At 44.6% G+C, this 14,107-nt stretch overlaps 1 protein-coding gene across 1 annotated transcript in view; it reads left to right on the forward strand.

Annotated features, from left to right (window-relative positions):
- The window catches only part of EGF (epidermal growth factor), a gene marked incomplete at both ends in the record, with an annotated part of 40,468 nt that overhangs the window by 10,141 nt on the left and 16,220 nt on the right, over positions 1 to 14,107 (forward strand). Inside the window, 8 exons of the mRNA XM_084251994.1 lie at positions 516 to 641; positions 1,373 to 1,495; positions 2,916 to 3,038; positions 4,187 to 4,312; positions 5,704 to 5,840; positions 8,562 to 8,710; positions 11,924 to 12,028; positions 12,884 to 13,107. Of these exons, the coding sequence (XP_084108120.1) occupies positions 516 to 641; positions 1,373 to 1,495; positions 2,916 to 3,038; positions 4,187 to 4,312; positions 5,704 to 5,840; positions 8,562 to 8,710; positions 11,924 to 12,028; positions 12,884 to 13,107 (1,113 nt within the window). The remainder of the gene's footprint in view (positions 1 to 515; positions 642 to 1,372; positions 1,496 to 2,915; positions 3,039 to 4,186; positions 4,313 to 5,703; positions 5,841 to 8,561; positions 8,711 to 11,923; positions 12,029 to 12,883; positions 13,108 to 14,107) is intronic.

The raw sequence follows: 14,107 nt of genomic DNA on the forward strand, positions 1-14,107 counted from the left end.
TTTTATTTACCTTGGGTTTTGGTAAAATGTGAGCTGCTGGTAGTCAAAACTCAGACATTTGGGCATGAGACATATGGCAGTAGTTTATATTAAGTATGAAAAATGTTGTTCTTCAAATAATGATCTTAAAACAGCTAAATATTATAGGTCTGACCTAAACCTAAGATGTTCTTAGATTTGAACCTTATTAAATAGGTAGGAAAGATGTTCTTTCTTGTTTCCTAAGTAGATAGTTCACTTACAGAATTTTTAAGCATGTGTTTTATTATTAATCTTTATATAGATAGAAAATAAGATGGAGTGAAACAGCTACGAAGTTGTGCTGAGTCTTTGTAACCTGAGGAATGGTATCTCCAGCAAATCAGATCCTGGGGTGGGCGCAGGAGTCATACAATCACAGAAGTTACTAGAACACAGTGGAATTCGGGCACCATGCCTGACCCCAGAGCTGTGAAAGGATCAAGCTCTGTCCCCTGTCAAAACACACCACTTTAAATAAACCCCATCTCTTTTAGATCAAAACCTCTGCAAACGGAAGAGCAGTAACTGCAGCGACAGCTTGTGCAGGCAAGACCCCGAGGCCCCCCGGGGCTCGTGTGCTGAGGGCTACGCTCTGAGCTGGGACGGGAAGTCCTGTGAAGGTAAAGTCACAGGGGTGGTCTGGAGGCCAGGAAAGCCCTCCCAGCCTGCGGCTGGTTTTTGGGGTGTTATCTAGAGCCTTGGTATGAAACCCACTTCAAGTGTTCCCCGCCCCCCCCAATGCAATTCTCTCTACCTCTGCCCCCTCTAAAGCCTTTTTAATACTTGCAGGTCATTACATCCTGTTTCTTACCTCAGCCTCTTTGAGAGCCTACGCAGGGGCTGACATAAGGCAGGGCTCTTGAGTGGCCTCCATCAGCCTCTGGGGGTTTGACGATTTGCTTTGCAGGATTCTCAAAGCGTGTGTGGCTTCTCACCCCTTAAGGTCTGGTAGGAATCTTGAGAAACTGCACCAGGCTGGTTTTCCAGGGCTCCTCCAATTTTGAGCCCCCAGGCTGAAAATTTTGAGCCCCCAACTGAGTGAAGCCAAGAGAAACTTGTACCCTTTTCTGGGGAGTCCTGATGAAAAAGAACCCAGTGGCTCTGGCACAAGCTGGGGAGAGACTTCTGGTCAACCCGGCAGTTGCCTGTTCATTCTAGTTCGCTGCTGACATCGACCAGTGGACAAGGGTCCTAGAATGAGCTGGAAGGCAGGGCACGAGCCGGAGTAAAGCTGGGAGCTGTCCCCACATTCAGGGAAGGACCCCTGTAGATTTTGAGGGGTGTGGAGCAGGTGGGGGGCTCCATCCTTGTCAAGAGCTGTCTGACTGCCTGTGGCTTGGTCACTGTGCAGATGTCAATGAGTGTGCCTCGTGGAAGCATGGCTGTGCTCTCGGCTGTGAGAACACCCCTGGGTCCTACTACTGCACCTGCCCTGAGGGCTTCATTCTGCTTCCTGATGGGAAACAGTGTCACCGTAAGTCTCAGCAAGGACTCGCTGCATCGCTCCCCTTCATTTTCAATGATGTTTCTAAGTGATCGTTAGGGGAGACACCATGTTCCCACCCCCTCTTACATGCAGCCACCCTGAACTAACTTCTGGGATCTGTGGGCGGAGCCGGGAGGCCAGGTGAAGCAGCATGACACAGGGCAGGTGGGCCAAAGGAGAGCCCTTGCTTCTAGGCCTGTCTTGCATCCTGGTCCTGCTGGGAAGGAGAAATAGAAAGATGGAGGGGAGGCCTGTAGAGACACTTGCAAGAGACACGTGGGGGCTGACAATGGCAGCTGTTATCCTGATGTGGTGTCTCCTTTTGCCCCCACTTTCTGGGACCTGCTTCAGAACCCCTTTCCTATGGTTGCTGGCCAGGAGGTGCCTTGAACTTGTGGCCAGCTTCTGGGCCTCAGTGTCCTTGCTTCAGGCCACCCAGTTTAGTTGGGCATTTACAAGGCATTTTATTAGGGTTTTTATTGGGAAACTACTAGTAATATTCTCTCTTCTCTTCCCTCTCTGTGCACACGAATCCTGTTAAAGATCTTTCACACAAAAAGTCAGATTTTGTCTTTATGTGGGAGGTGGCAGGACCCCCCACATTTTAGAGCATGCATCCTGTTTGTTTGGGGTCTCTGGGTACCCCTTAATCACATGCTAACAGTCACGATCTGGGTGGGTGGTTCTCTATCAGCTGTATGCATCAGAAACACCTAGGAATTTTATTTTGTTTTGCTTCTTAAAACTTGAGTATCTGTACTTATCTTGTACCTATTTAATCAAAACCTCTAAGTTAGAGAAACAGCTACTCTAGATAGATAGAAAGATACACATATATACACATAGTACATGCATACATACATAGAGCTATGGATGCCTTAATATAGATCAGCATGTATATTCTGTCCTGTTTCTTTGTCCTTATCTCATTATGCATCCTTGAAAGATCAACATGCAAAAAACACAATCCTGGTACATTATCTTATCTAAAATGCTGTAATTTTGATATTTGTTAGCAGCCTCTCAGCCTCTTCCTGCTCCTCATGACACTCATACAATGTTCTTAGTTTTTCTTACACATACAGTTTGCTCTTCAAATCAACTTGAGCATCATTTGGCCAAGCTCCATTTAAAACGTTTTGGCATTTTGATGACTAGTTACTTTAAAAATAGGATTTGGCATAAAAGAAACTTAGAGGATATCAGAGCTATTTTCTAGAATCCAAGGTCTTTGTGTTTTTAGATTTGAAATTTTTCCTTATTTTTTAAATCTCCATTATCTCAGTATTTCATACATGTTTGATCCTTTTTTGGCTTACTCTTTTCAGGATAGCATTTTCCTTAGAATCTGATTTTTACTAAATTTCCATGAATTTGGTTTGGTACTAATCTTGACCTTATTCTTTAGAGTTAGTTTCCTGCCCAAGCAATGCATCTGGATGCACTCACAACTGTCTGCTGACACCACATGGCCCCATGTGTTTCTGTCCTGAAGGCTCAGTGCTTGAGGCAGATGGAAAAACATGTACTGGTGAGTTTCTGGACCTCTTGTTGGCTTGAGAACATCCATTTCCTAATTGATACCTAAAATTGATCTTGAGGACAAAGGAGAATAAATTTCTCAGCATTACACATTGAAATATACTTATCTAACAGAGTAACATAGGTTTAAATGAGGGTTTTGTTGCTTTGTCCCTACATAGCCGTAGTATAGTGGTTAGGAGCAAGGGTTTGCTGGCAGGCAGCCTGAGGTTGCACTGCCAGTTACTAGCAGTGTTAGTGCTAGTTGCTGGCCTCCCTTGCTCTCAGTTTCCTCCTCAGAAGTGACAGTTTCTTCTGCATTTGTGGGCAGCATGAAGAAAGCTGGCGAATGCAGGGAACTTAGCCTGTTCCCTGGACATAATTAATACCTTTTTGCTTTTATTTTCATAGTGGCTGCATCATAGAGAGGGCTGGTGGTAACTCAAAATTAGCAAGAATGTGATTCGTGAATCTTTTTTATTTTTTAAAAAGATTTAATTATTTATTCATGCAAGAACTGGGGTGTAGGCCAGAGGTGCGAGGGGTGAGAGGATACCCCAGAGACAGAGTGGGGAGCAGAACAGGTAGATCTACTGAAATACACTGCTGAGGGGAGCAGCAGGCGAGTCAGGAGAGGTCTGCTGTGCCATGTGGGTGGCTCCCTGGCTGGGGATTGAACTCGTGCTACAGTGGCTGGGGATTGCTTCATTGTACTGAGACTTAACCCCTAGCACCACCAGGGAGGCCCCCAAATCTTTGTTTTTTAATAAAGAAAAGGAAAGCGTAATGAGACCAAAAGCATGAGAGAAAAACAATATAATACTCACTAGGATGAGGTAGACAAACTACTAGTCTCATCAGGACGCATTTCTTATTCCAACAAGCTGCCAGAATGTGCTTGTCCTCAATTTCAGTGATAAAACAAGATGACAAAAGCCATTGGGATGTGAAGGGTTAACATTCATGATGCCAGTTACAGGGAGGTGGAGTAAGGTGACCCGCTCCTAATCTCTGCAAAATAAACTTTACTGCAGCTGTGTGGATGGTTATGGAAGTGGTTTTAAAATGTTTATTGTTTTGGCTCACCTCGATTATTTGATTGAAAATTGTCTCATTTTGGAATGAGAGAGCATGATTACCAAGGATTGTTTCTTGTAGGGTGTTCATCACCTGATAATGGTGGATGTAGCCAGCTCTGCCTGCCTCTCAGTCCGGTATCTTGGGAATGTGGTTGCTTTCCTGGGTATAACCTGCAACTGGACAAAAAGAGCTGCGCAGCTTCAGGTTAGTGCTGCGGGCACTTGAAAACGTGTCTGGAAAAAGATTCTGTTAAAACATTTCTTTTAGGAAAATAGAGAGTGAAATTGCTTTTGACTTCCGGGGAGAAAGTCTGATTTTTAATTTTTGGACATGGAAAGCTAATCACATTATAAATGTAAATAGTGGGTATATAAATAATCATCATGGTTTTGAAGAATATTTCCAAGTTAATTGGTATTCAGCAAAGACCTGCTGTAACATCAAGTATGCATCCTAGCAAATAGAGAAGTCGTGACCAGAATAATCTTAAAACATTATAAAGTTTTGAGAGGTATTTATTCATATTTGGTGGTTGATTTGATTTTCATCTCCCCAGTGACTATAATAATCCTAATACCTTGGAAAATTATGTCATTTTTATATTTTTAAAAATATAAAAAATGTATACATACAAGAATTGGGGTGCAGGCCAGAGGTGTGGGGGTGAGAGGACTCACCAGAGACAGAGTAAGGAGCAGAGAAGGTGGATCTATTGAAATACACTGCTAAGGGGAGCAGCAGGCAAGACAGGAGAGGTCTGATGGCACTGAGACTTGACCCCTGGTCCACCAGGGAGGCCCAGACAATTTTGTCCTTTTTATGTCAAAATGTGTTGTATGTGTCTTTTTTCACCTTCTGTTATGATAGTCCTTGTGTCCTTTCAACAGCTTGAGAAGCCTGGATTTAGACCAAATTCATTTAGTTTCTCCTGTGGTTCATTGTGCTTGTCATCTGGGGTAGTGTAATGAGTCTGCAGAGCTGGCCTAAGGGAGACCCCAATACTCTTAACTTCTCAGAGTCTTAGTTAAAGCAGCATAACCTGAATTCTGAAAGGATCAGGGGCTCATTTTTAGCTCCCATAGTCAAGCCTGCCTTTCACAAGTGCCAAGGACACATGGATGAACACAGCTGCTAACGTGAATATTGTAGTGTGTGTGAACCTAGGAGAGCACAGCGCTAAGGGGAACAGGACATAGCTGTCATGTTGGTTATATATGGGTGTCTTTTCCTATAAGTAATTTGCATTTTATTTTATTTTATTTTATTTTATTTTATTTTATTTTATTTTTTTGTGGGACCCTCGCTGGTGGCCAGGGAACGAACTGGCACTCAACCGCTGTGCCACCAGGGGAGGCCCTAATTTGCATTTTAAAAGCAGGCTCTGAGGGAGGGTGGAATCCAGTCATGGGGTTCCGGCAAGGTGTCACCCCCTGGAAGAGGAAGGCCTCCTGACTGTCCTACCCATACCACATTGGTGGGAAATGAAGAACACAAGTACTGCAGAACTGAAGGAAGAGGATATCATGTAAGGGAAGAGTCAGAGGTACTTTCTGGGCATCAAAACATATTTTAAATATTTGAAATTTGGTTAACAGGACCGCAACCATTTTTGCTGTTTGCCAATTCTGAAAATATCCAACACATGTGTTTTGATGGAACAGATTATGGGATCCTGCTGAGCCAGCAGATGGGGACGGTGTTAGCCCTGGATCATGACCCTGTGGAAAATAAGGTACGGCGTTGTCACGGGAGCCTGTGGCCCTGCTTTGAGGACGGAGGAGAGGACTTTGTCCTTACAGATACCCTGCCCTATCTGAAAGTCCTCTGCTAATTAAGCTTAGGAGGATTAGGCACAGAAACATTTAAATAAAGACCTACAAACATCATTTGAGAAATTGTAAGGACTTTTCTGTTACCATAATTCCACCCTGGTCTCTGTTGTGATGTGGACAATTTACTGGGGATGACTGCACAGGATCTTAACGTTCGTTTCCTCCTTGAAGAGGAGAATGGGAGGCTAGCACAGTACCATACTCACAGAGGAGCAGCACAGATATGTTTTTGGGTTTTTTTGCTGGTAATGGGAGGAATGGGGGGTGCCGGTATGGAGTAGGAAATACAGCTTAGTAGTTTGTATTTAATATATGTCATTGGGGGAGGCGATTCAGTGACCTCTTAACCATAAAAATCAGAAAACATCAGCTTTGTGATTCATTGTGTTGAATGGTTGGTTGTTCAACACAACATCATTTGCACAATAATCAGTTTTACATGAAGTTTTTTTGTGTATAGTTCAGAATTTTAGTAATATCGTCCTCATCAGCTGGCCATTTGGCCTGCAATTTCTTAGTTGTATGTGTTCTAGGTTAGAATGGGCGTGAAGTGAGGTATTACAGTGTCCACTTGGGAGATGAATCACCTGCCGATTATAAATTTACATAGCTATTAATCCACCTCCATAATTATTTATTACTGGATGGTGTGTTAATTCCAAGAATTTTAAATTTTGTGCATTTTTCCCTCTTGATTTAAAGCAATCTAGCTAAGACCAAAAGAGTAAAGCGAACAGATGCTGGGTTCACTTGCTGTGATAGCCAAATATAAAATTTTTTTTTAAAGATTTATTTATTTATACAAGAACTAGGGTACAGGGCAGATGTGTGGGAGGGTAAACGGACTCACCAGAGACAGAGCGGGGAATAGAACAGGCAGACTGATGAAATACACTACTGAGGGGAGCAGCAGGCGAGGCAGGAGAGGTCTGTGCGCCATGTGGGTATCTCTGTGGCTGGCGGGTATCGAACAGGCACTGCAGAGGCTGCGGACAGCTTCACAGGGCTGCGCTCAACCTCCTGCGCCACCAGGGAGCCCCCAAATATAAATAATTTTGCAAATAAATGTTTTGTACTTAAACATTAGCAAGCAATCCTTTCTGTTGCCTGAAATGAATCTATTTGATCCGTGGAAGACGTATTAATAGAAAGAAATGATTGATAGATTAAAAAATTCAATTCAAGATTCAGGTATTTTCAAACCGGTGTTGAATGCACTATCATACTTGTTACAAGCAGGTGAATTAGAAGACACAGAATAAACTTTACATCATGTGGCCGGCTTTCATTTCTCTAGTCAATAGTCTCATGATCTTGCTTCTCAAACTGTGGTCCTTGGACCAGCACCAACAATGTCACCTGGAATCTATGGAAACAGCAAACTGTCAGGCACCCCCCTCCTGATCAAGGACTCACAATTTGCTTTTTAACCAGATTCCCAGATGCTTCATAGGCACCCTAAGTTTGAGAAACAGTTCTGGCAGAGTGCTTTTAAATATGCCAAGCACCACCCATTTTTATATTATGGAATAGAAACTTTTCTATTTTAAACAGAAAGATAACCCATTTGTGAATGAATTGGCAGAAATAAATATTCTCATCACTGAGCAGATTTTTATGTACCTGTGTGCCCTCACAGTTAAAAAACCACAAATACATGTAATCAAATGTCAGCAGATCCACAGGAGTTTTAAACACTTGTAAAATTCTGTACCTGTTGATGGTCTACATACTCAACTGGAGAACCTTACACCTGCAAGGTATGCTCAGGTGATCAAAAGGAATTCATTAAAATGAAATTATGGGGTCTCCCTGGTGGCACAAGGGGTTAAGACGCAATCTATGAAGCTCTCTGCAGCCACTGTAGCACGTGTTCGATCCCCAGCCAGCGAGCTACCCACATGGTGCAGCAGACCTCTCTTGTCTCCCCGCTGCTCCCCTCAGCAGTGTATTCCATCAGTCTGCCTGTTCTGTTCCCCGCTCTGTCTCTGGTGAATCCTCTCACCCTTCACACATCTGGCCTGTACCCAGGTTCTTGTATAAATAAATAAATCTAAAATAAAATGAAATGATGTATGGCTAGAGATGAAAGGAACTTTAGCAAACCTCTAGTCTAACTGGTCATTGTTACAGTTGAGAAAATTGAGGCCAGAGGATGTGGTCAGGCCTGAAACAAATAAGCAGCAAAGTGGGGAGGGGAGCCCATATCTCCTGACTAGTAGGTGAGCACCGTGGAGTGAGCAGTGGAGAGAACAGCTTGGCCGGTGGCCTTGTGCAGACTGCTCATCAGTGTTCCCTTCCAGGCTGTGGAGCCACAAAGCTTCAGCACGCATCTCTGGTATTGACCAGTGATCAAAATTAATAAATGACCAGAAGAAAGAGAAGTACATGGGCATCCCAGGGCGATGGTGTTTTATATACACAAGACAAATGCAGCTGGTATTTTTATCTCCATTTGACCAATGAGGAAACTGAAACTGAGAAGTAACAGGGGTGAAGGCCAGTTGCCTGCGAATCATTTGCAGAGCCACACTCTTACCCTGTATGCGCTGTAGATCTTTAAACTCATATGCATAGATTCCACATTCATTGTAACAAAGCAGACTCCCTTCTCTTTGTAGATCTATTTCGCCCACGCAGCCCTGAGCTGGATAGAGAGAGCCAACCTGGACGGTTCGCAGCGGGAGCAGCTCATTCAGGAAGCAGTAGGTGTGCCCGAAGCACTTGCTCTCGACTGGATCAACCGCAAATTATACTGGACAGACAGAGGGTATGTTTCCTCTTTCCATTTTAAGCCACGTGGGATGACAGCGATGGGATAGGTCATCAGCCGTTTGTCTCTGACTTTGAACTCAGAAAAATATTGGGAAGCACTTGGTTGGGACTGCAGGAAGATGCCCCCATTTCTGTCCCCACACCCCCTCCCTCCCCTACCACCCAACGGGATATTCCTTGGTTCATCAGGACTAGATGTATATCCAAGGGAGAGATTTAAGAACCAAGAGTGTGGCATGTGTTTTTACAGTTCGGGCTGCTGTCATCAGAGAAATGCAAACGCTGTCTGAATGCATTCAACAAACATTCTGAACATCCGCTGTGTATAAGGCTCTTGCCTAGGGAACATGGGAGATGCGCGTGAGCTGGCAGGTGCCAGGTTTCCCCAGCCAGAGCCCATGTGCACGGGACTCTGGTGCCGACGTCTGGTCTGAATGTCAGGGCTAGTAATACCATGTGGCTGTGGTGGATCGTTGCCAATGAAGGGTGTGCTCTCAGAGGAGTGCTGGAAAATCTTCAAGAACCAGGAGGTCACCCCGCTCCTTGTGTGGAGAAAGTGATTTATTCAAGCTTACATGACATGCAAGTGCTGAATCTTGGGCGGAATCCATGTAGGAGAGCATGAAGGAGAAGCCAGGGCTTCGCACTGGAGGAAGGACCTCAGGAGGGGCGAGGTGGTCTGCCCTCCTCTCAGAGGGAAGGGTGGTGGTTCTGCCCTCTGCACACTGCTTAGCCCGCTGCCTTGCTCGTGAGAGAGAAGAGGCTACCACACAGTCAGCCTTGTAGGGTATGAATAAGGATGCTATGTATTTTAGGGTATTTTCTCAGTCACTGAAACCCATGCTGGGAATGGTGGCCAACCTGAATATCCTATACCTGTGCCACTGTGTGAACGTAAAGGAAGAGAGGATTAGGTTTTCACCTCTGGAGTCAGCAGTCCATCGCCCATGCCAGGGACAGGGTGATAAGCTTCACACTCTTGGTCCTAGAAAATGGCTTTTACTTGGGCAACCCAGGGGAAACAAATGGGCTTTAAATGAGCCAGATGTGTGGTGTGCAGTGCAGTTGTAACATGGCGCTTGTAGATCAGGGGTTCATTCGTGTACTTTTTCATTCAACCATACCCCCATTCCTTCATTTTTTGGGTGTTTATTTACTGAATAACCACTGTGCCTCAGATACTGTGCTAAGAGCTTTCTACCTACAATACAACCGAATCCTCACAAGGTCAGTTTTCTTATCCCAAAGTTAAATATTAAAAACTGAAAATTAAAGTGGTAAAAGAACTTTCCCAAGGCCAAGCAGCCAGCAAGTAGTGGATCTGGAATTTGAATTCAAGGATGAGTGTTTGCAAAGCTTAGACTTTTTTTTTTAGGGTTTATTTATTTATGCATACAAGAACTGGGGTATAGGCCAGAGGTGTAGGGGGTGGGAGGATTCACCAGAGACAGAGTAGGGAGCAGAACAGGCAGACTGACTGAAATCCACTGCTGAGGGGAGCAGCAGGTGATTCGGGAGAGGTCTGCTGCGCCATGTGGGTAGCTCCCTGGCCGGGGCTTGAATTCATGCTGAAGTGGCTGCGGGATAGCTTCATAGGTTGTGTCTTAACCCCTTGTGCCACCAGGGAGGCCCCAAAGCTTAGACTTTTAATAATCATAGAGAGGAACCACCTTCCCAACTGCCTTGGTTAAAATGTGCTCCAACTAGGGCCTCCCTGGTGGCTCAGGCAGTTGAGCACAGCGTTGTGAAGCTGTCCGCAGCCTCTGAAGCTCAGGTTCGATCCCGGCCAGCTGCAGAGATACCCACATGGCGCGGCAGACTCTTGTCTAGCCCTCTGCTCCCCTCAGCAGTGTGTTTCAGTCAGTCTGCCTGTTCTGTTCCCCACTCTGACTCTGGTAAATCCTCTCACATCATACACATCTGGCCTGTATAAATTAAAAAAAATAAATCTTTAAAAAAAATGTGCTCCAACCAGATCATATAACAAATGAAAATCAACTTCAGTTGTAGCAGTGACAAAAATCAAAGTAATGGTCTCCTCTGTGTTGAACCTACTTAAAAGGACACAGAAAAATGTGGGTGGTGTATAATAACAGAGCAGTACCCTGTGGTTCTCAGGAGAGTAACCTTGATCCAGATGACAGATGTCAGCCCTCTTGGCCCCTCCGAGGATACGGGGTCTCCTCATTGTTCCCACATTCCACGGCACCTCTAATTTTAACAGTGTGTGGTTAATAGCACTGTGGTCCCCCGTACTGAGTCGCCCCATGCTGGAGAAACAGACCTCCAATTCCCTGGTTTCATTGTCTTGGGTAATAACAAACCCTTCTTAAGTAATCTTCCCTCTAAAGGCAGCTGTGAAAAGCAACCTTTAATTTGTCTGGAAATGAGAGGTTTATAATTTGAAAACCTTGATATTAGCTAGAAATTGGATTTAAATAACAGAGATTCCAAGCTCATATGCGATAACATGGTGACTCTTAACCAAGTGAAAGCAGCAGAGAGGAGCTTACCTCTTCTGGTGGCTTAGAGTCAGGTGCACATGTCAGTGTAGGAAGGCAGCTAATTGCTCGTCCCATTGGCCAAGGTATTATGAGGTGTCAAGGAACCCTGGTTCCTGAAGCCAGTTGCCCAGTAAAGAAGAAATAAGGGGGAAAGCGCATATTATAAGAGAACTGTTTGCTCATTGCTTTGAGACAACAAAGACGGCAGGAGATAAAGCAGATAACCATTCTTGACCTAGTAGGGTCTGAGGATCCAGCTGCAGTGGTGGGAATGAGATGGTTCAAAAAGAAAGGTTCTGCCAACCCAGACGTCTGTGTGGACTTTGCTTTCTTGTCACCCACCTTGGAGTTTGAGATTTGCTTCTTGGCTGAGTCAGAGAGAAGTGTATGATAAGGTGACCCTCGAAAGTAAATTCCAGCAGTATTTTTGCATAGAACTGGGGTGTTGGTCAGAGATGCAGGGAATGAGAGAATTCACCAGAGACAGAGTGGGGAGCAGAACAGGCAGACTGACTGAAATACACTGCTGAGGGGAGCAGCGGGCAAGTCAGGAGAGGTCTGCTGTGCCATGTGGGTCAGCTCCCTGGCCGGAGATCCAACTTAGGCCCCAGTGGTGACAATGCTAAGACTTAAACCCTAGGCCACCAGGGAGGCCTGAAAGTAAAGTGCATGTCATGAATCTCCTGACATTACATCTGTTTTAGGAAATCTCTCATTGAAGGGAGTGATTTAAGTGGAAGACATCGTCAAGTCGTCATTAAGGAGGACATCTCCCAGCCACGAGGCATTGCTGTTCATCCCAGGGCCAAGTAGGTGTTGTGAAAAGGCCCCTGCAGAGGTCAGCATGCATGTGTCCGAGACCCCAGGGGGTGGGGGGGATGAGGCGCCCTGGCATCCTTGGGGGTGGGGTGGGGTGGGGTGGGGTGGGGGAGCGCAACTGGCCAGACTCCTCACGCTGTTCCTGTGTCTTGATTTCCTCTTCTTGTATAGAAACATTGTTGTTCAGCTACCCTGTCATTTTAGGCAAATTTAATTTCCTTTTGAAAAGAAACAAGCTATTTTTAATTATTCCATTAAACATAAGCCCATTAAACTACTTTCTTTTAAAATCTACGTTATGGCTTACCTGAGCAGAGGGAAAATCATAGGATTTTTCCGGTTCAAATAAGAGGTCATTTCTAGAATTAGAAGACGGAAGCAGAAATCACGAAAGATGAGAACACTCTATTTGTTACTGTAAATTAGTGACCAATGGTGGGTTAGCGTCAGAGAATTACAGAGAATAATGGATTCCTTTCTACCTGTTAAAAAAACAAGGTTGAAACTGACCTTATTGTTTGTGATGGTCTTTAAAAAGTACCTTTATTTTATCCCAAATATTTATTTTATTTATTTATGCACACAAGAGCTGCGGTACAGGCCAGAGGTATAGGGGGTGAGAGGATTCACCAGAGACAGAGTGGGGAGCAGAACAGGCAGACTGACTGAAATACACTGCTGAGGGGAGCAAAGGGGAGACAGGAGAGGTCTGCTGAGCCATGTGGGTAGCTCTCTGGCCAGGGAGCGAACTCAGGCCGTAGTGGTCATAGCACTGAGATTTAACTTCTAGGCCACCAGGGAGGCCCTCATGCAAATTTATTTGTTGTATGCTTCCTTGATTAAAGGAGATTATTCTGGACCAATGTGGGGACTCACCCACGAATTGAAAGTTCTTCCCTTGAAGGCTCTGGCCGAAGGGTCATCGCCAGCTCTGGTCTGGTCTGGCCCAGTGGACTTGCCATCGACTACCTGACCGACACATTGTATTGGTGCGATGCTGAGCAGGCTGTGATAGAAATGGCCAATCTGGACGGTTCCAGACGCCAAAGACTTCCCCAGGATGATGTAGGTAAGGCTCGGGAGGGTGACTTCTTCATCTTGACCGAGTGTTGATGAGTGTTAAAAATAAAATATGTTCACACTTACATACACAGACCCATACCCGTGTGATGACAGAGGGACAGACAGACAGGACACAGACTTCTTTAGGGATCTAGGAGGCAGGAGGATTACCTTAGCACTGGAACACTGGGCCAAAAATAGTGGTGGATAATCTGTTCTCTCTGCTAAGATTTCCCCAAATCAGAATGAAGATAATAAGATTTTCTGTAAGAAACACAACAAAGGAATGGACAAAAACAAATCAAAACAAACCCTGAAATGTGACTGCAGAATTGAGGCTGCCAGAGGGGGTTTGAGTGGGGAGTAAAGGGGCAGCAGTCAGTGGACTGAAGCATACAGGTGGTCTGGTGGTGGGCATGATGTGGTGACATGCACTACTGGAGGGGTAAAACTGCACCCCTAAAATACTTACAATATTGTAAGTCAGCATTGCCGCAATAAACATACTTATAAAAAAATCACATTGTGAGCTTAAAAAAATAAACAAAAAACAATTGAAGTACTGAAAAATTTTTTAAACTGCTCTCAGAATGAGAACTTGATTCAACTGTTATTTCCAGTGTTTTTCAAATGGTCATTTTTATAGTAGTGTAGTATCACCTCAGACATGAATGAATATCTATGCCCAACCCGTGCAAAGGTTAATAAGCATAGTTTTCTGATTCTGCATAGGGTGTCATTTATTTTTGTAAATACCTTTGAAACACTGCCCTGTGCTGTTAAAAGCAATATATGATTATACAGCAGTGGGATATTCGTTTGCCTCAGGGAATCTGCAAAGACAGATTTGAACCAGGCCAGACAGTGAGCAGATGGTGATAAGGCTGCAAAATTTGGTCTTTGTATGTTACTACTGCTTGGATATGCAGACTGGACTGAATTCTGAATGTAGTGGGGAGTCACTGCATGTCCATGAGCAGGAAATGCACATGATAAGATTGGCATTT

Source organism: Talpa europaea, assembly GCF_964194135.1.
Source record: "Talpa europaea genome assembly, chromosome: 13".
Taxonomy (NCBI): Eukaryota; Metazoa; Chordata; class Mammalia; order Eulipotyphla; family Talpidae; genus Talpa; species Talpa europaea.